This window comes from Leopardus geoffroyi, chromosome A3, assembly GCF_018350155.1.
Source record: "Leopardus geoffroyi isolate Oge1 chromosome A3, O.geoffroyi_Oge1_pat1.0, whole genome shotgun sequence".
In the NCBI taxonomy this organism is placed as follows: Eukaryota; Metazoa; Chordata; class Mammalia; order Carnivora; family Felidae; genus Leopardus; species Leopardus geoffroyi.
The window spans coordinates 88054129-88079167 of NC_059336.1; the positions used below are offsets into that span (position 1 = coordinate 88054129).

The following is a 25039-nucleotide window of genomic DNA, read 5'->3' on the forward strand; positions in this document are numbered from 1 at the left end:
AAAAAATTTTGGGGCGCCTGGGTGGCTCAGTCGGTTAAGCATCCGACTTGGGCTCAGGTCACCATCTCACTGTCCATGAGTTCGAGCCCCGCGTCGGGCTCTGTGCTGACTGCTCAGAACCTGGAGCCTGTTTCAGATTCTGTGTCTCCCTCTCTCTGACCCTCCCCCGTTCATGCTCTGTCTCTCCCTGTCTCAAAAATAAATAAAACGTTTAAAAAAAAGAAAACAAAAACAAAAAAAACACAAAAAACAAAAAAATTCTTAAAGTAGGCAACTGCTTTCTTAATATGATAGTGTTTTGTGTGTATATACTTTTGCTCATATTCATATGAACATACACATACATCAAGTCAAAAGGCAGCATATGTTTAATAGTGAGGCTAGTAGAAATGTCTCCATTAAGGGAACAAAGGAAGGGATACTCATCATCAGTTCTATCAGTTAACATAAATATTGTTTTAACCCTAATAGTCACTACCCAGTGCAAAGTCAAGAGGCGTAAAAATTTGAGAGTATGTTACAACATTATTATTTGCAAATATGCATGTATTACGGAAAACCTAAGAGAGTCTACTGAAATGCTGTTAAATCTAAAAAGCAAAAAATAAAAAGGGGGCATCTGGGTGGCTCAGTTAGTGAAGTGTCCAACTCTTGATTTTGGCTCTAGTCATGATCTGGTTCTCAAGATTGAGCCTGATGTCGGCTGCGAGCTGAGCATGGAGTTGGCTTGGGATTCTCTCCCTCTCTTTCTGCCTCTCCTCTGCTCATGCTCTGTCTCTCACTAATTAGCCACCTTATTAATATAAGGTTTCAATTGTTTTATTATGTAGAAAGAATAACCACTTACATGTAATCTAATAAAACGTTCCATTTACAATAATAAAAAGTACAAAAGATACGAAAGGAAAATTTTAAAATACTGCTGAATGGCATAAAATAATGATTAAGTGAGAAAACCGTTTATTCTTTGATAGAAAGCCTTTCAGCATTATAATGTGCCTGTTTTCTTATATTAGAACATAAATGTTATGGGGCGCCTGGATGGCTCAGTCTGTTGAGTGTCCTACTTTTGATTTCTGCTCAGGTCATGATCCCATGATTCGTGGGTTTGAGCCCTACATTGGACTCTACGCTGACAGTGTGGAGCCTGCTTGAGATTCTCTGTCTCCCTGGCCCTCCCCAACTTGTGGTCTCTCCCCCTCTCAAAACAAATAAACCTAAAAGAAAATAAATGTTACGAACCCAGTAAAAACACCAGTAAGATTTTTTTAAATTCAAGTATAGGTGTCACACAACCATTAAGATTTTTATTTTCTTTTAAAGTTTACTATGTTGTTGGGGAGGGGGAGGGGAGAGAGAATACCAAGCAGGCTCTGTGCTCTCTGTGCTCTCAGTGCTCCCAGCCTGATGCTGGTCTTGATCTCACAAACTGTGAGATCACGACCTGAGCTGAAATTGAGTTGGATGCTTAACTGAGTGATCCAGGTGCGCCCAGCCATTAAGGTTTTTAAACCTGATGAACTAATTGTTTATATATAAATAATACAGAGTGGACGAGAAAATTCTGCAAAGGAAGAGTGATTAGGACAGACTAGCACTAATGTATTAATATATATTACAAAGGAAAGAAAAACTGAAAAGAAAATCCTTATTAAAAGTTACAGATAAAATACCTTACAAAGGTAAAGTTTCAAAATAGTTTCATGTAGTTGCACAAGTAGACAAAAGGTCAGTAGTACAGAAAGCATCTAGAAATAGTCCCCAGATCAGATGGAGCATCAGTAAATCATTATGATAATATTTTTAATTAGCAAGGAATTATTCATTAGTTATTCATTAAGTTAACTAGCCACTTTGTAAAAGTAAAGTACTTTAATGGAAAATGTAGATGGATCAAAGATTTAGTGTGATACGTAAGGTGGTAATTAAAATATTGAAAGAAAATGTGGAGTTTTTTTTTTTTTTTTTTTTTTTTTTAATTTCAGAGTGAGGACTTCCTTCCCTATCAGGAAAACATTTGATTACATAAAAAGTATTTTTACCTAAGTATTTTGCATAACTTTTAAAAAATTGTTACCTGTATGATACAGATGAATTTTCTTCTTCTTTTTTTAAATGTTTATTTATTCATTTTTGAGAGAGAGAGAGCATGTGCTTGCGAGTATGAGCAGGAGAGGGGCAGAGAGAGCAGGAGACAGATGATCTGAAGCAGGTTCCGTGCTGACAGCAGAGAGCCTGATGTCAGGGCCCAAACTCCTAAACCATGAGATTATGACCTGAGCTGAAATCTGATGCTTAACCGATTGAGCCACCCAGGCGCCCCCAGATGAATTTTCTTAATATATAAAGATCTCTTAACAAATAATGAGAAAAACCTCAACAACCCAAAAGATAAGTTGGCGAATATTATGAATAGCAGATCACAGAGAAAAATATAGTGTTGAATTCAACATGTGAAAATTAACACAACTTGACTCCTATTTAAAAAAATAAAAATTAAACCATACCAGTTCCATTTCAGTTTTGAGTGATTAATAACTTATCTACTATGTGTGGTAATGGAAGCTCCACTGTCATGGGCTATTGATGGGAATATCAGTTGGTACAGACTTCATGGAGGGCAATTTAATATAGTTAAAATTGAAATCTTTGCCTTTTTTCTCATCACCTCCATATCTCACAATTTACCTATATAGTTCCACAAGTATACAAAGATGAGTATAAGGATGTTTCTTACAGTGTTTTTTCAGTCATTGCCAGGTTAGGTCTTTCCTAAATCTATGTGATATTATTTGTAATGTGTCTTTGATATATTTTTCTTACTAGCCAAAACTGGACAAGTTAAGACATCTGGAACCAAAGTAAATAAATCTTCAGGTATGTTTTTTACTAGAATTCTAGACATATTAACTTTAAATTACTTATCTTGGATTTCATATGACATAATATTTACTGGGTGTATACTAATTTTTTTAAATTTATAGTCATCTGGAAATTCTGAGAAAGATTTAGTAGATATGTTCCTTCTTTGTAGTAATTAGTAAAATAAGATAATTGGGAAACTTTCTCATGATGAGTATTAGAGATAATTCCCCTCTTTTTTATTGAAGTCTTCTTTCTGGTTTACTTTCTTTTGTAAAATAACTCTGATAACAGCAAATTATGTTTTCAGTTTTTATGGACTACAGTGGGTTTTAATTATTTTTTTCTCTTCTATTATTATCCTCTCTAGTTCTCCTTTCTATTAAATGTTGGTTAGTTTAGGGTCATCTTTTTAAATGGATAGAGATCAGTGTATTAAATTATCTTCTCTATAATGGTAGAAAGGAAGCAGGTTGTAGTTGGGAAATACCATTGTTAGTGGCAGAGCCAGAATTTTCATAGAATAGTTTCTTCAAAGCAATAATCTGAGTGGGTCAGGAAGCTGGAATCTTGTTTTGAGGATGCATTTATTTACTCAACAGTTCGATATTGCTTTGAGAGTGAGTTTATGGGAGTTTTGGTGGAGACTTGGGGGGAATGGGTGTTAAAGCTGCTTAGCCACTCCTTAACTGTTGGAAATTAATTCTACATTTTTTCTCCCTTAAGTTCTGATAACCCAGCCAGAAGTAATAAAGTGGATTGACCTGTTATAATATAGGGATAGTGAAAGAAATATGTAAGGGCTCTTTGGGGCTCAGTGTGTCAGAATTTGAGATTGACTAAGAAATGACTAGTTAGGTGATACTTTATAAGTATTGGTATTAATCTTTTTGAGCAATGGTTAGGGTCTGTATTTGGATATAAAGGGTGAATTTGTAAACTATTTCAGTTGATTTTTGTGCATATCTATAATTGTTTTATTTGTATGGTAACTTCTCAAAAGCATGATCATGTTCTCACAAGGGTTCTGTAAAGTAATCATGGCATTTGCCACCCTTGTTTATAAATGGGCAGATGTGCACAGAAATTGATTCATGCCCTAAGACTTAACAGTTTTTTTAAGTTCATTTATTTATTTGGCGGGGGTCAGAGAGAGAGAGAGAGGGGGAAGGAGAGAGAGAGAGAGAGAGAGAGAGAGAGAGAGAGAGAGAATCCTAAGCAGGCTCCACACAAGCAGCTGGAGCCTGCCACCGGCCTGAAACTCATGAAACATGAGATCATGACCTGAGCCAAAACGAAGAGTCGGACACTTATCCTGCTGAGCCACCCAGGCCCCCTAAGACTTCACAATTTAATTTGGAAGTCAACTTGATCTACTGACTTTTTTTTTTTTTTAATGTTTATTTTTGACACAGAGACAGAGCATGAGCAGGGGGGCGCAGAGAGAGAGGGAGACACAGAATCTGAAGCAGCGTCTAGGCTCTGAGCTGTCAGCACAGAGCGCGACCTGCAGCTCGAACTCATAGACCGCGAGACATGACCTGAGCTGAAGTTGGATGCTCAACCGACTGAACCACCCAGGCGCCCCATGACTTTTTTTTTTTTCTAACGTTTATTTATTTTTGATAGAGACAGTACGTGAGCAGGGGAGGGACAGAGAGCGAGGGAGACAGAATCCAAAGCAGGGTCCAGTCTCTGAGCTATCAGCACAGAGCCTGATACAGGGCTCGACTCATGAACTTTGAGATCATGACCTGAGCTGAAGTCAGATGCTTAACTGAGTGAACCATCCAGACGCCCCTTAATCTACTGACTTCTGATTCTGGGCTTTTTCCTCATAATGCAACCTTGGTAGTTAATGGATCCTAGTTTTTAGAGCTAAACCTCCTGTTGCTCTCTGAATGGAAAGGGATTTGTTCTCTGGTGATCTTTTCAGTGCTGCTTTGATGATCACAGTCTTTACACATCATCCTTGAAGAAAAGCAACAGTAATGTGTATGTATAAAAGGTCAGAATAATTTAAATAGTCCCGTTCACATAGAGCGCACTAGGTATGAGTCATAGCAATCTTAATGTAGCCTAGCCATGATTGTAGGTATTCTTCAATGCTTTTCAATCAACTGGAATCCAAGTAAGCTTGAGCTGGGAGACCCTAATTATAACTGCTTGTGGAACCATTAAAAGCATTATGGGATTTTTTTTTTTTTTTAATATTTGTTTATTTTGTGAGAGAGAGTGGGTGCAAGGTTGGGGAGGGGGGAAGAGGCAGAGGGATAGGGAGAGAGAGAGAGAATGAATGAATTCCAAACAGACTTCCTGCTATCAGCACAGACCTTGATGTGGGACTCTATCCCATGAACCTTGAGATTATGACCTAAGCTGAAACCAAGAGTCAGACACTTAACCAACTGAGCTACTCAAGCACTTGGGATTGTTTCTGTATCCTTGGCAGTTAGTTGATCCACACGTTGAGAGATTTATTTAACTTGCCTGAATGCTATTTTTAAGTACCTCACTGGAGAGATGAATTCTAATTTTATTGATTTTTTTTTTTTTCTCCTGAAGGAATTAATCATCCTTGCTAGATTTAGAAAATGACCTGTGCCCCAAAGATGATACCATTATGTGTTTGGGATAAAATGTTCTGTCACTCATATTCTTTATGAAGTTCTTTGGGGATCGTTGATACCAATTAAATCAATTTTGACTATAACTTTTGTTATTTAGGGAAATCAGCTGGTTCTGTAAAATCTGTGGTAACAGTAGCTGCTAAAGGTAATAAAGCTTCAGTCAAAACAGGTAAGACTATTGGGAAGGAGAGGTTTTATTAAGTTCTTCTTGCCTTAGAGAATATAACAAACATAATATCAAAAGCAAGCTTTATACTCCTATAATTTGTAGTATCTAATAACATCTTGAAAAGTTTAGTAGATACTTATTTAATATTTAAAACCTGACATGTAATGGGACTTTGAGTTTTTGGTATATTGATCCTTGGCAGTGTGTGCCATTGCAGATACATTTTTGTGTAAGAAACTTTTTTTTTTTAAGTTTATTTGTCTATTTTGAGAGCAAGAGAGAGAGAGCGTGCGTGCAGACAGGAGGGGAAGAGAAAGGGGGAGAGAGGGAATCCCAAGCAGTCTCTGCACCATCAGCACAGAGCCCAATGCAGGGCTTGAACCCACGCCTGATGCTCAACCGATTGAACCACCCAGGTGCCTCTGTATTGGAAGCATTTTTTTTTTTAACGTTTATTTTTGAGACAGAGAGAGACACAGCATGAACGGGGGAGGGGCAGAGAGAGAGGGAGACACAGAATCGGAAGCAGGCTCCAGGCTCTGAGCCATCAGCCCAGAGCCTGACGCGGGGCTCGAACTCGCGGACTGCGAGATCGTGACCTGAGCTGAAGTCGGACGCTCAACCGACTGAGCCACCCAGGCGCCCCTATTGGAAGCATTTTTAACAGCTCTGTGATTACAGGTTGCTCTGTTACTTCCCCCTACAAATTGTTTAATCTTTATTTTCTCAGTTTTTAGAGCTGTCACTTCATATTACCTTCCCTACCTTATATATTTTTCTATTTGTTACTCCAGAAAAGATTTTTCTTACCCTGTAAAAAGAATGTGTTTCCTCCATAAAGAAAAGAATGTAAGATGTTGAAACTAATATGACCTGTTCATTAATATATAGAATTATTTTATTTTAAAAAAGTGGTTTTTTATTTATTTTTGAGAGAGAGAGACAGAGTGTGAGTGGGCAAGGGGGGAGAGGGAGACACAGAATCCAAAGCAGGCTTCAGGCTCTGAGCTGTCAGCACAGAGAGATGTGGGGTCTCAAACTCATGAACTGCGAGATCATGTCCTGAGCTGAAGTTGGACACTTAACCAACTAAACTACCCAGGCACCCCATATAGACTAATGTTAAAGAACCTTTGTACAAATTACGAAATACGATTTTTTTATGTGTGAACATGATGTGCTTCTACCACTGGGGGGATAAATCTGTGGCTCATTACTGACCATCAGTAAGAACTGTATCTCATTTTAAATTCGCTTTTAATCTTACTGGTAAACAGATACAAGTGGGAATAATAAATACATGGAAAAGAACTGCTTTTATAATGTTGGACTAAATTACTTCTACGTGTTAGTATGAAACATGCTAAGTGATTGAACAGGTCCCTAGAATAATAGTTCACTTCTACTTTTAAAAGCAAAATCTAGTGGAAAGAAGTCTCTAGAAGTCAAAAAGGCTGGCATTGTCAAAAACAAAGACACCAACAAACCTGTCATCGTTCCAGGTAAGCTTGAAATGCTTTCTTTTAGTGCTTTCTTTACATCTTCTAGGTGTACGTTTAGAGTGTATTTTGAAATTATTGCTTTAAAATCTTGAAAGGGATTGTTTTGTTGTTTTTCAAAAAAAAACCTGTCTTAGCTCTGACCTAAATCAGGTCAGCCTAAGGAAACTTACGTGACAATTTAAGCTCCTGTTTAGATTCATTAGTTTAATTATATTAGTATGCTTTTCTAGACTATTAAAGCAGACTATTTCATGCAGAAAACTCTGAAATAAAGACCAGTGTGGAAGTCAAAGCCACTGAAAATAGTGCTAAAGAAACGGTTTCAGGTAGGTCAATAAAAATTTTACTTTGTTCTCTTATGTTTAAAGATGGAAGATTAAATTTGAAGAAAATAGGGTATTTAATTTTGTGTCAGATATAGTTAATATATTTTTTTAAATACGAGGTTCATACCTAAGTGAAATTTAAAATATTGTGATTCAGATCTACACCCCGTCTCTTGATTATTCTGAAGTTTTGCTCTTAGAGGGAATAAAATGAAACATATTAATTTAAAAACCATTGTTCATTCTGTAGCTGCTTCCTTAAATTTTCTAGTATTTTGTCAGTTGTGTACACTTCCATGCAGTTACTATTTAATCCAATGTGGAAAAAGTGAGAGCTTGATAAAATATATCTGCATGAATTCTTACTTTATTTTGTATCTTAAGAAGCTGCTGTCGAGGCCACAGAAAATGAACAAGTCAACAAGGTCAGTTTTTGTATTTTACTTATTATTTAAAAGCTTAGGAAATTTTGACACAATATGTTTTTCTTACTGTAAACCCAGTAAAAAATGTACAGGATTTGGCATGGTGAAAAATCTATCATTTGTGACTTTTTAGATAGGGTTTGAGTTGCAAAATAAGTCATAAAAATTTAGGTGCAGGTTATTAATAAATGTACATGTTTTTGAGGTTTACCTTTCACTGAGAAAAAAAAGTTAGGCCAAAATGGGCTTTTGAGTAGAAAAACCAGTGGTGTAATTAGAACCAGTAGAATTTTTTGAAGTCTGTTTTTTTAGAAGCAAATAGGAGATAAGTTAATGTTTAGAATACCAGTTCTGTGTGTTTTCAGAATAGCGAGTGGAATTTGAGATTTTATTTGAGGGCATAAAGTTTGCTTTATTGTTTTCCTGTGGTTAACATTTGTCATTATGAATGTATTAAAATCCTGTTAATGTAGATTTTACTGGTTAAGGTCTTGAGATCATTCAAGTGCTAAGCATTAAGTTTATTTTTGACTGGTAGATTCATTCTTCAAGTAGTAACTAAGTAGTATGTATCTTACTGTTGTTTCAGGAAGTTTTTTTTTTTTTTTTTCTTTTTTTGAGAGGGAACACAAGGTGGGGAGAGGGGCAGAGAGAGAAAGCATCCTAGGCAGAGCTGGACACAGGGCCCAATCCCACTACCCTGGGAAATCAAGAGTCAAGATGCTCAACCAACTGAGCCACACAGGCACCCATGTTTCAGGAAGGATATTTTAAAGCACAAATAGATAGACTTAAAGACTTCAAAAGGAACATTTATGAACACAATTGATGTGCTCGTTAAAAATCATTCTCAACTTACTTATAAAAAGTATAACTTCCTGACACCCCCCCCCCCCTTTTATTTTTCAAAAGAAAAGTACAGATTGTCCAATTTACTATAGTATATCTTTGGGGATTTTCTCAACATTCACTAAAGGAAAAATTGGCATTGATGAGAGTCATTTGAAGAATAAAATAGATCCGAGAGAAGAGAAGGCAGAAATGAAAGTATTTATTTACTTTGTAATGGGAATTGGGCTATAGGGAAAGGTTCCTAAGAGACGAGGTAAGCTTTTTAATATTGCTTAAAAGATCATTTTATTTGGCGAGATAAAAGGATATGCTCTGACTTGGAGGTTGGAGATGTTAGCAAAACATGGCACAGGAATGGCAGAGCATGGAGGTGTTGTCAGAGACAAACTGGTGTTTTAAAGTTGTATTTTTATTTTTGTTATTTTTTTTAATGTTTATTTTTGAGAGAGAGAGCGTGAGCAGGGAGTGGCAGAGAGGGGGGAGGGCAGAGGATCCTAAGTGGGCTGTGTACTGAAGGCAATGAACCCAATGTGGGCTGTAACTGATGTGGGTTGGAACTCATGAACCCATGAGATCATGACCTGAGCCGAAGTCTGATGCTCAATCAACTAAGCCACCCAGGTGCCCCACTTGTATTTTTATTTTTTAATTATTTTTAGCTTTTTTTAAAGCTTTTGTTTACATATTTTTTAAAGTTTATTTTGAGAGAGAGTGTGTGTGAGCAGGGGTGGGGAAGGGAGAAAGAATCCCAAGCAGAGTTTGATACTCAGTGTGGAGCCCATTGTGGGGTGCAAACTCATGAACTCTGAGATCATGACCTCAGCCAAAACCAAGAGTCAGATGCTCAACCCACTGAGCCACTCAGGTGCCTCCCAAGATTTAATTTTTTTTAAATAGTTTTTTTTTCTTTTTTAATGTTTTTATTTATTTTTGAGAGAAAGAGAGACAGAGCATGAGCAGGGGAGGGGCAAAGAGAGGGGGACACAGAATCTGAAGCAGGCTCCAGGCTCTGAGCTGTCGGCACAGAGTCCGACGCGGGGCTCGAACTCATGGACTGTGAGATCATGAGCTGAGCCGAAGTCGGACGCTTAACCAACTGAGCCACCCAGGCGCCCCCCAAGATTTAATTTTTTTTAAGTAATCTCTATACCCAGTGTGGGGCTCAAACTTAACAACCCCAAGATCAAGAGTTGCATGCTCCACTGACTAAGCCAGCCAGGCTCCCCTTAAACTTGTATTTTTAAACAGTGGTTGAAAAAGAGAACTAAAGGCTTTGACTCGATGACACATGGTATGAATGAAATTATGCTATGTACTTAAAGAGAGGAAATTTGCATTTTGTTTTGTTTTTGAGGTTCGTACCAGCCTTCTTAAATGATAAGATTTAGTATTAAATGCAGTCAGTTTAAATACCATAACAAATGATCTGCAGCATAAACTTAAGTAAATATAGAAGCAGTTAAAGAAATTTGAATGTCAACTCTTAAATTTGTTTTGAAGGAAACAGAGGAAGTGTGTGTGGTACTTATTTCTAATTTGCCTAATAAAGGATATTCTATAGAAGAAGTTTACAACCTAGTAAAACCATTTGGTGGTTTAAAGGATATTTTGATTTTATCATCTCATAAAAAGGTAAGCGTTGATAATAGCTGTTCATGTTGTCTGAAGCACATTTTGAAAATAAGCTCACAAAATGAAAAGGGTTTAAAGGCAGAACCTCAAAATAATTAAGCCATCTCAACCTAAGGGATTTTTAAAATATAAAACATATCCCGTATTTTAGTGTTATTGTAATCTGACGTAGTTTTTATGATGGGGAGGATGGCTTAATAAATGTGTCAAAATTTTGCCTATAATTTTAGTCTAAATAAAATATTTTATCTTCGATATGTTAATGCAGTTTTATAATGACTTACAAACTTGCATAGCACTTTTTTACTAGTATTCCTGGTATTTTACCAATTGTACTCAAATGGGAAGTAACCATTCTCAGACAAAAATGTCATCAATACTTAGAATAACCTAGGTTGTATTTGTGTTTCAAGTTTTCAGGAATTAGTACATACTACTTTTGTAATTTCAAAACAAAACAAAATGTATTGTTAATAACTTGTGGAATGTACTTTACAAGAGGTGAGATTTTAGGAAAGTTTAATGGAAACACCACTCAGGTGATTAGAAGTGGTGTTCTTACATTAGAAAGGAGTTTGTGATCACTAGAGATCTTTGGAAGGTTATATATGTTTGATGGTAGTTGGAGCCAGTTTGCTTAAGAAAACGGAAGAGGAGAGTGAATGCAAGTTACATGCAATTTCACATTATATTAAAAGTAGATTATTTGAATGTCTGCACACCTTTATAAATTACTGAAAACCAATGAATTCTGCACTTACAAACAGGTGAACTTTATAATGTATAAATTATATTTCAATAAAACTTTTTATTTAGAAACAAGAATAAAAGGAAGGAGAGTTTTTTTTTTTTTTTGTTTGTTTTTTTTTGAGAGAGAGTATGTGTGAGCGAGGGAGGGGAAGAGGGACAGGTAGAGAGAGAATTTTAAGCAGTCTCCACGCCCAACACAGAGCCCAGTGTGGGACTCGATCTCACATCCGTGAGATCATGATCTGAGCTGAAATCAAGAGTCGGATGCTTAACTGATTGAGCCACCCAGGCGTCCCAGGAATGATTTTTTAATAAAAGAATTTTTTAATGTGAGTACATTAAAATTGGGGGAAATTGTGGGAATCTGGAAATGAATAATTCAGATTCACACTTTGCATCATATACCAGAATATGAGTAGATACTTTAAATATAAAATCAAATGCAGAAAATCTAGACTTTTATCTGCCCAATTTTGATTAGAGTTGACTAGAGTTATTAACTATTGGGAGATTTAATACTTTTCTAGATATTATGTAGAAAAATACCAGTTTCAGTCATATAAACATTTCAAACATTTGTGGTTTAAAATGAACATAAAGCAAGATGTAAATTAAAAACTAAAAATATTCTAATTATTGTAATAGGGAAACAAAGATTCATACCCACATTATGCTGTAAAATATTAAAAGTTCAATAAATAAAATGGCAAATGACCCAAAGAGATAATTCTTTAAAAAAAGAATTACAGGGGCGCCTGGGTGGCTCAGTCGGTTAAGCGTCTGACTTTGGCTTAGGCCATGATCTCACAGTTCGTGAGTTCGAGCCCCGCGTCGGGCTCTGTGCTGACAGCTCAGAGCCTGGAGCCTGCTTCAGATTCTCTGTCTCCCTCTCTCTCTGCCCCTCCCCACTCACGCTCTCTCTCTCTCAAGAATAAATAAACATAAAAAAAAAAAAAAAAAGAATTACAGCTGTGAACAAATATATGGGAGATTTCTATCTCATTAACTCCAAGACATGTAGAAGAATGTTCAGCCTATTCATTTAGCCAGGGATGAAAATTAAAACCAAAATGTGTGAAACTACGAATTTCACAATTAGGAAAACTGCAAAATCAAAAATAACATGGTAATTTGGTTCTTACAATTCTCATATTTCTCATATTTTACCAACCATTAAATTTATTTACTTAACAAATATTATGTCTGCTATATGCCAGATGCTACTCTAGGTACTAAGGATACAGTAATGAATAAGATAAGTAAGATTTTCCTTAATGTCATTTACTAGAATGTCCACTCTTATTTCTCTCTTTACTATTGCCTTATAAATGCAGTCATCCATTCCTTATGGTTGTAATATTGTGAGTCTTTTGGCCTCGCTTTTGAGGAATGCCTTTTTTTTCTTTAAAACATTTACTAAGTTATTCAATTTATTTGACTCTTAAGTATTAAATCTTTTCAAGAAAAAGTAACTTAAATAAGAAATTTATTTTTTTGTTCTTGTAATTTCTATTTTAACAGGTATTTATGGAAGTAAATAGAAAATGTGCAGATTCTATGGTAAAATTTTATACCTGTTTTCCAATATCAATGGATGGAAATCAGCTCTCAATAAGTACGGTTCCTGAAAACATGAATATAAAAGATGAGGTAAATAATAGACTTACCATCAGTTTTTCTACAAAATTATAAAATTTTTAAATTGGATTTATTGTAGTCTGTTAAGTGTTTCCTGGCTTGCTTCTTCAGGTTAATGTTTTTTTTGAGCCATTGAGAAAGCTTCCTTTTCCTTCATAATCTCCCATTCCATTGTTTGAGAGTTACTTCCATATTGAGGGAATCCAACCCCTCATATATTTTAGAATCGAAAAAGAGTTGAAAACTATCTGTAGACAATATTCTTTTTTTTATGTTCGTTTATTTTGAGAGAGAGAGCACGTGTGAGCATGGGTGGGGTCAGGGCAGAGAGAGAGGGAGAGAGAATCCCAAGCAGGCTCCATGCTGTCAGTGAAGAGCCCGACTTAGGGCTTGATCTCAGGAGCCATGAGATCATGACCTGAGCTGAAATCAAGAACAGGATGCCCAACCAAGAGCCACCCAGGTGCCTCAACAACTCTCTGTTCTTGTGTTACTGCTGTTATCAGCCCTCCAGACTAGAATCCCAGATGTTATTTTTGAGTTTTCTCTGGTTTCGCATAATCTGTTTTGTATATTTTAAGTCATAAATATTTCTGGGGTTTATTCTCTCTTCATCCCATCCATCATTGCTTTGTTTCTTAAAAACTCCAACTAGGGGTGCCTCAGTGGCTCAGTTGGTTGATCGTTTGATTGTGATTGTGGCTCAGGTCATGATCTCATGGTTTGTGCGTTCGGGCCCTGCATTGGGCTCTGTGCTACCAGCATGGAACCTGCTTGGGATTTTCTCTCTCTCCCTCCTTCTGCCCCTCCCCACTTGTGCTCTCTCTCAAAATAAATAAACTTAAAAAAAATTAAAAAACAAAAAAACTCCAGGGGTGCTTGAGTGGCTCAGTTGGTTGAGTGACCGACTCTTGGTTTTGGCTCAAGTCATGATCTCATGGTTTGGGAGTTCAAGTCCCGAGTTTGGCTCTGTGTTAGCAGTGCGGAGCCTGCTTGGGGTTCTCTCTCTCTCTCCCTCTCTCTGTCACTCTCTCTTTTTCTTGATAAATAAGGAAAAACAACAGACCCAACAAAAGTAGTTCTTTATGTCTTCTAACTTTAGTTTTGTGTCTTAAAACCACAAAGTCATGAGACTGACATAAAATTCAAATCTGTCCAAATTCAACTGATGTAGAAACCCTTCACTGTTTCTCTGTGGCTTATAAACATTTATTATCAACTGCTAAGAGATAATAGCATTTATCTATTAGGAAACACAGTTATTAGAATCCCTGGAGGAAAGTGGAAATGGCATATAATTTGAGAGAGCCTTCTGTTGAAAATCACTCTGATGTAATTGGTGGTATTGTTTTATATGTGTCAGTATTCTTTTGAAAAGAAAAAACAAACTTAAGAACCAGAGGCTCTGAAGATAAAGTTCCATTAGCTTTCCTTTCCCAGCTTTGACATTTTTGTCTTATACCAGTCTTAGCCTTCTTTATAATTCAACAGCACTAAATAACTGTGCATTTAATACTCTTCACTGTTTGTTTTTACTAGCCTAAATTTCTTTTTTTTTCTTTCTTTCCTTTTTTTTTTTTTTTTGGCATTTTTTCTTTTTGAGAGAAAGTGTGTGAGTTGCATGTGGGGCGGGGGCAAAGGGCAAAAGAATCCCAATCAGATTTCACGCCCATGATGGAGCCAGAAGCGGGGCTTGATCCCACCACTATGAGATCATGACCTTAGCCAAAATCTGACACTTAACCAACTGAGCCACCCAGGTACCCCTACTAGCCTATATTTCTGTTCTTCCTTATCCCCTACTTTGCTTATACACTTTTCACTTTGTAATTTGAATTCTCTTACTGTCTGCTAAAGTAATTCTCTTATTCCTTGTATGTGAAGTTGAATGTCCTCCCTGACACCACCTTATTAACCTTTGATGTACTTACGGGAATAGGAAGAATTGAAATGTATTAAGGTGGGACTTGACTAATTTGCTTAGGAAGAAGGAAAAATTTTTAGAAGGAAAAAATTTAGAAAAATTTTTAGAAGGAAAATTTTTTTTTTTTTAATTTTTTTTTCAACGTTTATCTATTTTTGGGACAGAGAGAGACAGAGCATGAACGGGGGAGGGGCAGAGAGAGAGGGAGACACAGAATCGGAAACAGGCTCCAGGCTCTGAGCCATCAGCCCAGAGCCCGATGCGGGGCTCGAACTCACGGACCGCGAGATCGTGACCTGGCTGAAGTCGGACGCTTAACCGACTGCGCCACCCAGGCGCCCCTAGAAGGAAAATTTTTTAAAAAACTTTTGCTGACTTCTTATTTTATGAAATAATTCTTAATGTTTATTCATATAGGTTATTTTATTATAAATCTTGACTAAATATATGAATTAGGAAGACTTATACTTTCCCTCTATTTTGCCTTTTCTAGGAAGCTATATTTACAACCTTGATTAAAGAAAATGACCCAGAGGTAATATTTACTTTTAAATACCTTATTACACTTGTTTAATTGGTAGAAATATTGGTTATTCACCTGTAATAAATAAAACCTTAGTACTTATTTTAAAATATTGAGGTGATGGAAGTATACAATGGGTTTTATCTTGGTTCAAATAAAAAGTAAAGGGTCATGGTAGTCCGTAATGTGAGATACTTTCCAGATACTGGAGCCATATTAAGTGGGTTAGGTATATTAAGTGTTGGGTAAATATTATGTTGATAAAAGAAAGATTATACTTCGTGTTTCAGTATATTGTTTCATTGATTACTGAAATCTAAAACTAAGATCTCACTGTCTTCACTCACATAGTCATTTTCTTACCTTTGGGAGAGAACATCATCTGACCTCGGAAAAATTAAGTTTACTGTTAATCTGTGTTTTACAGTTTAATAATTCATACTTTTTCTTTTTCTGTGTTCTCTCTTAAAAAACTACAGGCAAATGTAGATAAAATTTACAATCGATTTGTACATCTTGATAACTTACCAGAAGATGGACTTCAGTGTGTACTTTGTGTTGGACTTCAGTTTGGAAAAGTAGATCACCACGTATTCATGAGTAACAAGAACAAGGTAAGGAGGTTCCTTCTGTTTTAGCTGTGTGTTCTGTAGAGAATATATGACTAAACCCTGTACTCTTAAGGATTTGCTGTTTGTTTGTTTGTTTGTTTGTTTGTTTTGAGAGATTTGGAGTGTGACCAAGGGAGGAGCAGAGAGAGAGAGAGAGTGGGGAAAGAGAATCCTGAGCAGGCTCCACACTGTGACTGCAGAGCCCAACACAGGGTTCAAACTCATGAACTGTGAGATCATGACCTAGGCTGAAATTAAGAGTCAGATACTTAACCAACTGAGCCACCCATGTGCCACATGGGTTTGCAACTTTTAATTCATCTTCTGAACTGAAGTGCCTATAAAGACATTATTTAATTTCTTAACAGCACTATGATAGATCAGCATATTTTTTCCTATGCTGTGATAAGAAGCAAGAGATGATCACTTTCTCCTCAGAACTCCTAGCTTTTTGTTTCTGTTTTTGTTCTTTAATGTTTATTTATTTTTGAGAGAGAGCGAGAGAGGGAGAGGCAGAGAGAGAGGGAGACACAAAATCCAAAGCAGGTTCCAGGCTCTGAGCTGTCAGTGGAAAGGTCAGATTTGAGTTCATCTAAGCTTAATTAACTTTTGTGACCTTGGCTGAGTTGGCTTACACTTTTAGTTCTCATCTAAGTTGAAAAGTGTTGCCAGATAGTTCCTCAAGTCCCTTCCAGCCATAAAACACATAGAGAGTTGTTTGGTCTCTTTGTTTAGTTATATGGGAAGAAGTGTAAAATGATCAGCCCTTTACTTCATGGTTTGGCTTCCTTCCTTAAAAGAAATTGTTAACCTCTTTACATTTGCTGTGCCCTCTGTGTTTAATATTTAATTCAGATACTTAAAATTAGATTTTTAATAGAAAAATGTTTATTTTTGCAAGAGAGAGAGAGAGTGCGCGCCTGCGCCTAAGAGGAGGAGGGGGCAGAGAGAGAAAGGGAGATAGAGAATCTGAAGCAGGCTCCAGGCTCAGAGTTGTCAGTGCAGAGCCTGATGCAGGACTCAAACTTTTGAACTGTGAGATCATGACCTGAGCTGAAGTTAGATACTTAACTGACTGAGCCATCCAGGTATCCCTAAAACTAGATTTTGGTGAAGCATGTATTACCTAGAAAAGTAGCATTTCATATCAGAGTTGAGAATGTTTGCTTCTGAAAAAGCACCTAATTCATCAAAAGTAGATGACTAATTTTGACATGCTTCTGATACATAGAACATGTTAGATTGTTAAATACTTTAGAAATAGTGTGACATAGGGAAGGGAGATGACAGATGGCATAAGGAATTTTGATAAGTTTAATTTTTTGGTAGGTATTCTTTAAATTTCTTAAAAATACCTATCATACTTTGCCATTTTGCCTTGATTTTGCAACATTTTAAGGATTGTTTTCTCTTGTTTCCTTTGAAATGAAGATTTACCTCACCTTTGAAATCACATTTGAAGTCTGGAAGAAAAATATATCCATTCTTTATAAAAATTAGAAAGTGTTTTTGTTGAACTTTTTGTTTTAACCCTGTTTAAGTTTCCATTCAGTAGCATTAAGTATATTCATGTTGTTAAACAACCATTACCACTATCCATCTCCAGAACTTTTTTTATCTTCCCAAACTGAAACCCTTTGTCCATTAAACAGTAATTCCTCCTTCCCCCTCTTCCTAGCCGCAGACTACCACCATTCTACCATTTTACTTTCTATCTCTATGAATTTGACTACTCCAGCTACCTCACATAAGTGGAATCATACAATATTTGATCTTTTGCGATTGGCTTATTTCACTTAGTCTAAAGTCTTCAGAATATATTGTAACATGTCAGAATTACCTTCCTTTTTAAAGCTGAATAATAGGGGCACTTGGATGGTTTAGTTGGTTAAGCTTCTGACTCTCTTGGTTTCAGCTCAGACATGATCTCACAGTTCTGTGGGTGTGAGCACTGCATCCAGCTCCAGGCTGATGGTGCAGAGACTGCTTGGAATTTCCCTCTCCCTCTCTCTCTGCCTCTCTGCCTGCCTCTCCCTCTCTCTCTCTGTCTCTCAAAAAAAGTAAATAAAAATAAATAAAGCTGAATAATAATCCATTGTTTGCATATATCACATTTTCATTTATCTACTCATCCGTTGATAGATACTAGGTTGCTTCCACCTTTTGACTATTGTGAATAACACTGATATGAACATGGGCATACAGATGTACATTAGAGTCCCTGCTTACAATTATTTTGGGTGGAATTCCTGGGTCATATGGCAATTGTACTTTAGGTCTTTTTTGTTTTGTTTCGTTTTGTTTTTAGGAGCTACTTAATATTTTTTTTTTATCTTCTCCAAAGGCAATTCTTCAGTTAGATAGCCCTGAATCTGCTCAGTCAATGTATAGCTTTCTGAAACAAAATCCACAGAACATAGGTGACCATGTATTGACCTGCACATTATCTCCAAAGATGGATTCATCAGAGGTAAGATTATTTTGTATAAACTTCTGTGCTTTTAGAAAATGAAAAAAAACTGTAAAGGTCATTCTTCCAAAACTAGAAGGAGGTACTCTGAAGGAAATTTTTTAAGAATTATTCTTGGAGAGTAGTCAAATTGGTACTAAGTTTAGACATTCTTTTAAAAATTTGTGTTGCAATCACTACTCCAATTGTCATGGTTTATGGCGCAGTATAAATTTGTTTAAATTACAGTCGTGAAGTAATTTTGAAAAATGTAACATATTCATTCTGATACTTATTACAGACATATGTGTAGAATGATTCTATATATGTAACATGGTCATAATTATCTCCAGAATGCAGAGTCTACTTTTGGTCCATTTTGGCCTTTTGCTGATAGAAATTTGTTTATTTCTTTCTTTAATTTATTTTAAACTCTTGTATAAGACATAAGAGTTACAGATGATTGGCTTACACAGTAATAATACATGTATGAAAATGATAAGTAAACCACCTTCGAAAGAATTAACACGTTTTCTGTAATAGTTTCATTGTATCTCCATAATAGGAGGTAAATAATAGGGTCTATATTTGGTGTCTGCATGGTTTATTTTGTTTATTAATGTGCCAAAAATCATATGCTAGCTCAAGAAAAAATACAATTCCACCATCTAAAGCCAAATTAAATAGAGCATCTATAAGTAAATGTATCATGTGGTAGGTACTGATTTCAGACAAATATGAGTGACTTGTTTAAGCTGATAATTTCAGAAACAATTTTAAAAGTTTTTAGCATCTCAACAGAATATTGTATTTTTAAAATTTTGTGTTTTTGATATTTTTGTTATGACATTGTTCAGAATTATAGTAAACATTGATGATATAGAAATTATTTTTCTAAAAATACAGTCCCACATCTTTAGACCTAAAGAAAATGAAGTGAAAATTATCAAAAACCTCTGCCTGAATTGATACTTTACTTCCCAAGCTTTTATTCAGAACCTTATTGTTATGGCTTATTAAATTGAAGAACATAAGAACAAAGACTTAGCTCCACCACTGATAAGACAGCCTCGTAGTCTTGAGCATGTCACAGTGTCCATTATATTGATTCAAAAAATGGTAAATTGATGGTTGAAGCAGGTAGACTAATTTCAAGGTATTGTAATAGTCTCTATGAGAAGTAATAAAAGCTAGACTAGGAAATGGAAATAAATCATGTCCCCAAATGTTTTAAATGACAGGTTTTAATTTACTGTGTTTATAATGAGTTAATTAAGTAATTAGCATCCTTGTATTACCCTCTTCAACACCCTCCCCCTTTCATTTTTGTTACCTGTAATATTACTTACACAGGTGTTCGTTACAACCTTTAGTTATGTAACTATAGTTACCCCTGCATATGAAGCATGAAGGCTTAATTCTAAGTACTAAAAACTAATATCTGTATTTTTGATATCTTGATTAAGAAGATACTACAGGGGTGCCTGGGTGGCTCAGTTGGTTAAGCATCCGACTTCGGCTCAGGTCATGGTCTCACAGTTTGTGGGTTCGAGCCCCGCATCGGGCTCTGTGCTGACAGCTCAGAGCCCGGAGCCTGTTTCAGATTCTGTGTCTCCCTCTCTCTATGCCCCTCCCCTTCTCACGCTTTGTCTCCCTCTGTCTCAAAAATAAACATTAAAAAAAAAATTAAAAAAAAAAAGATACTAACTACAGAATTCAGTAGTATCAGGGTGGTTGTGTAAAGAAGGAAATACAGTATCTTGTACAGTTGGAGGTGACTTTCTTATATTCCCATTCGTTTTTCAAAATGATGCTGTGTTTTTGTTTTCTTCAGTATTTGGATTATTTCCTGTAGTTTGGGGTAGGGGTTGTTATTGAGAGGAAAAAGGATGATTGTCTTCATGTTCTTCAGGTTATATAACTTAATTACTATTTGTTGAATAGAATCTACTCTTGTTTTTTTAAAGCATTTTTTTTTTTTCAGCGTTTATTTATTTTTGGGACAGAGAGAGACAGAGCATGAACGGGGGAGGGGCAGAGAGAGAGGGAGACACAGAATCGGAAACAGGCTCCAGGCTCTGAGCCATCAGCCCAGAGCCTGACGCGGGGCTCGAACTCCCGGACCGCGAGATCGTGACCTGGCTGAAGTCGGACGCTTAACCGACTGCGCCACCCAGGCGCCCCTAGAATCTACTCTTGTTAGAGCGATTCTTCTGACTTTTCTAAATTTATGGCCATTTGTTTTGTAAAGCAACTGTATATGTTTATTTTTATTGCTCTTCGGAGTTACTTCTGTTATTTCTTGGATTCTGTATCTCCTCCTCTCTTGGATTGCTTTTCTGTTTGCTAGATTACATCATCAAATAATTTTCCGCAGAAATTGTGTATGGACAGTAAACACTCTGAATCCCTGCATATTTGAAATTGACTTTATTTTGCTTTTACATATTTCATTGATAGGTTTTCTAGATGGAGAATTCTGTGCTCCTCACCTGTACTGTTTTTTTTTTGTTTTGTTTTGTTTTTTAAATATTCTCTACAATTAGCATGGGACTTGAACTCACAACCCCAAGATCAAGAGTCACATGCTCTACTGACTGAGCCAGCCAGGTGCCCCTTAACCTGTATTGTTAAGGAGAAAGCTGATTCTAATCATATCTCATGTATTTTTTTCTTTTGAAGGCTTTCAGCTTTTATTCATTTATTCATTAAGCAGATATTTATCTAATGCCTTATCTATATGCCAGCATTATTTTAGGTGTTGGAATACATGGATAAACAGAGGAGTTGATGTCCCAAGTCCTCAAGGAGCTTATATTTTAATAGAGAAGACAGACTATAAATCTCTGTATGTGTGTATGTGTCTGTCTGTCTCTCTCTCTCTCTCACTCACTCACGCACGCACACACACACACACACACACGTCAAGTGGTAAAAAATGCTATGAAGTGCTATGGAGACCAATCAAGATAAAAAGGTAGAGAGAGTAATAGATGGGGGCGAATGTGTATTTTAGGGTTGTCAAGGATAGCCCCTCTGAGGAATAGTTATTTGAGACCTGAACAAAGTAAGAGAGCAGGCTCTACAAATAAAAAGGAAGGGAGGTTTTTAAAGAAGAGCAAGTGCTAAGTCCTTAAGGACAGAGTTGATGATTCATGAACTCCAAGGAGGATCAGTATGGCTAGCTAGCACAGTGAAGAAGTTTTTATCTTGGTTTGGGACTTCATATATCCTGCTTAGAGCACTCAGTGAATTTATAAAGATTGGTGTGTTCCTTTTCCCGAAGAAAGTCTTCCTCTTTAGTGTTCTTTCTGGAAGTAACACCTGTAACTGATTTTGTGGATTTCAGTTGGAACTGATTGCAGTTCTCTGAAATATCTTCAGTCTGTTTTGTATGCTTATCTTGCTTTCTGTTGTGCATTTGTTTTTCTCATTTATGAATAAAGAAGCAAGCTAGCTAATAAGGGTATCTGGTATAGATTTCCTCTACTATCATACAGCCCCCCCCCCCCCCCCCAGTAAGTTTCTCCTGTGAATTGGAAGATTGATTGTAAATACTGTGATTGGGGCTTATCAACTCTCATCTTTATGTATCATTACACTGTAGACTGCCCAGCAGGATGCCCCAGTAACGAAGGCCTGGGACTCCCATCACCCACACCAGGAATCCTCTCTAGGCACATTGTTCAACTTCTTTAAAGTATAATTTTCACTTTTTAATCTGACAAAATACAGAGAAATATAATTCCCCACTCAGAATACACATGATTCCCACAGAAAAAGCATATAGCTAGTATGTATAAGCTCTAAAGAGCAGACAGTTTTTGCTATTTTGTTCACTGATGTGTCCAGTGCCTGGACCAGTGTTGGTTACATAGGCGTCAAATGTTATCTATCTGTTTATAAACTTCCTTTATTTTTGAGAGAGAGAGAGAGCGCGCATGCGTGGGAGGTGGAGGGAAGGGACAGAGAGAGAGGAGGACAGGATCTCAAGTGGGCTTTGCCCAGACAGCAGAGATCCCAGTGCGGGGCTCAAACTCACAAACCATGAGATCATGCATGACCTGAGCCACCCAGGTGCCCCCATACGCATTGAATTTTAATTTCCATTTTGGGCCCTAGGACATTATTTTTTAGTGGTTTAGATACATGTTTAAAAGGATTATTGTTAAATTTTGCTCAGCACTTCTAGGTGTTTTGAATAGAAAGCCTTTTTTTTTTTTTTAAGATTGTTTTTACTATTATTTAAATCCAAGTTAGTTAACATGTAGTGTAATAATGATTTCAGGAATAGAATTTAGTGATTCACCACTTATAGCAACACAGTGTGCATCCCAACAAGTGCCCTCCTTTTTAGTATTATTATTATTATTATTATTATTATTATTATTATTATTTAGTGCTTATTTTTGAGAGAGAGAGAGAGAGCGCACCAGCAGGGGAGGGACAGAGAGAGAGGGAGACAGACAATCTGAAGCAGGTTCCAGGCTCTGAGCTGTCAGTGCAGAGTCCGATGCGGGGCTCCAACCCATGAACAGTGAGATCATGACCTGAGCTGAAGTTAGACACTCACTCGACTGAGCCACCCAGGCACCCCTCAACAAATGCCCTCCTTAATGCCCATTGCCCATTTAGCCCTTCGCCCCACCCAACACCCTTCCAGCCATCCTCAGTAGTCTTTCTTATAAGTAGTTTTTTTAAATAATAATTGCACAATGAAGATGTTGATGGTTTTTATTCTTTTAAAAAAGGCAGTAATTCTAAGCTTTTAAAGTTAAAAAAGTTTCTTGTTTGTATCAACATTGAGACTTTCTGTGATTAATTGCTGTGTGTCACTTATTCTCTATAACCTACCTTAGGGCTTTTTAATGAGAAGAAAATTCTAGAATCTGAAATTTAAAGTGGACACTGAAAACTTTTATTTTTAAGATGTGGTCTTGCTTCTTTAGCTTAGATTTTAAGAACTGAAAACATTGCACTGATGGGTTAAATATTTAAAATCCGGTAGAATAGCCTCTAATGAAATGTGGAATTGTGTTACAGGCTCAAGCTGACAAAGACCCAGAACTAGGAAAAGAAAGGTATGTTGCTTTAAGTTTGCTGTCATTTTTGCACAGTATTTAATTACTGAATTTTGTTTCTGCCTTTTATAGTAATTGTTCACTTGTAGCAAAAAGTTTGTATCTTCCGTGTCCATTTTGTGTTATATATATGAAGTGTGGGGGCAGTTTGTGTGTCTTTGGTTTGTTTTTTGTTTTTTTGTTTTTTTTCTGACTGTTTGAGGGAGCATTGTTTTGTTTTTTAGTCTCTGTAAGGTATTTACTGATACTTTAGAAAAACCAAATATGTAAACTCAGTTTGAATTAAATACACAAATAAGACTTCTTTGTGAAATGTTTCGCGAGGACTCTTGAACAACTCTATTTCCGTTATCAGTATTCTTGTTAGATTTTTCTATCCCAGAAAAGTTAAACACAGTAATAAAATTTCATTGACTTAAAACCAAAAAAGAAAGTATTCAGTATGTATTTTGATACTTTTTGAAAACAACTGGGGGAAGGATATTTATTATAAAACAAAATAATGTTTGAAAACTTGGATAAAAGATGAAAACTTGTTCTTATGTGTTTACACAAACTAGTGACTCCCAGTCTTATTTAGACTATATATAATACACCCTCTTCTTAGTAACTTTCTCACCCTTATAACCATTTTTGCCTCAACCAATTAATTACCTTCTTTTTACTGCTTTTCATTGAGAATCACTGATTTAGAATTCTTTTCCCTTTTTAATACTAAGTGATTTGCCCTTGTTAGAGTCTTTATAGTAAGAGCTTATCAGTTTGAAAGAGCATTTCGAAAGTGTTTAAATATGGATATTTTGTTTTATTTGATGCACTAATTTTAAGATCATGACCTGAGCTGAAGTGGGATGCTCACCTGACTGAGCCACTAGTTGCTTCAGTTTGTCTTAGTAATTCTTACATGAGGCTTTTAATTGATAAAGGTAATTAAGAGTACTTCAAAATATGTTGGTAACTTTAAGCAATTAGGTTTGCTGTACGTGTCAATACAGACTTTTTTAAATTGTACATTATTAATACCAATTATGTTCACATGTCTAAGACGTAATGCCAACAGCACTGTTGAATATAGAAACCCACAAAGGGCTTATTGAGTGGTAATGCCACATGTAATATAGGTAGACCTACAGTTTGGCCACACTAACTCCGGCTGATTAAGTGAGTAGGCTCTTCCAAAAATTCATCTTATGTATTTCATTTGACATAGTTTCAGGTCTGCACGAACAGCTATTGTCTGTGTTCTGGTCATTTTTTCCTCTCATTATTTGACTCACCTTTTAAAATCTAAGATCTTTTTTTTTTTTTTTTTTTTTTAATTTTTTTTAATGTTTATTTTATTTTTGAGAGAGAGAGAGAGATTGAGAGACAGAGTGTAAAACAGTAGAGGGGCAGAGAGGGAGGGAGACACAGAATCGGAAGCATGCTTCAGGCTCTGAGCTGTCAGCACAGAGCCGGACACAGGGCTCGAATGCACACAGACTGTAAGATCATGACCTGAGCCGAAGTCGGATGCTCAACCCACTGAACCACCCAGGCGCCCCGATCCTTTCTTTTTTTTAAGTTTGTTTATTTTTGAGAGAAAGAGAGAGTGAGCCTGTGTGCGTGTGAGCAGGGGAGGGGCAGAGAGAGAATCCCATGTGGTCTCTTTGTCAGCCAGAGCCT

The 25039-nt window shown here is 36.4% G+C and overlaps 1 protein-coding gene across 16 annotated transcripts in view; it reads left to right on the plus strand.

Moving 5' to 3' along the window:
• The window catches only part of ZNF638 (zinc finger protein 638), a 139082-nt gene that overhangs the window by 100293 nt on the left and 13750 nt on the right, over positions 1-25039 (plus strand). For 10 of the 16 annotated variants that reach the window (XR_006703539.1, XM_045446414.1, XM_045446422.1 and 7 more), the window contains 11 exons: positions 2827-2877; positions 5590-5661; positions 7077-7163; positions 7421-7489; positions 7874-7914; positions 10267-10398; positions 12670-12798; positions 15204-15245; positions 15713-15847; positions 18189-18314; positions 23337-23374. Coding sequence is in view for 15 of the 16 variants with exons in the window: in XM_045446414.1 (XP_045302370.1) it covers positions 2827-2877; positions 5590-5661; positions 7077-7163; positions 7421-7489; positions 7874-7914; positions 10267-10398; positions 12670-12798; positions 15204-15245; positions 15713-15847; positions 18189-18314; positions 23337-23374 (922 nt within the window). In the remaining variant the exon portion in view is untranslated. The remainder of the gene's footprint in view (positions 1-2826; positions 2878-5589; positions 5662-7076; positions 7164-7420; positions 7490-7873; positions 7915-10266; positions 10399-12669; positions 12799-15203; positions 15246-15712; positions 15848-18188; positions 18315-23336; positions 23375-25039) is intronic. The other 6 variants (XM_045446415.1, XM_045446412.1, XM_045446417.1 and 3 more) reach the window with 3 other exon arrangements.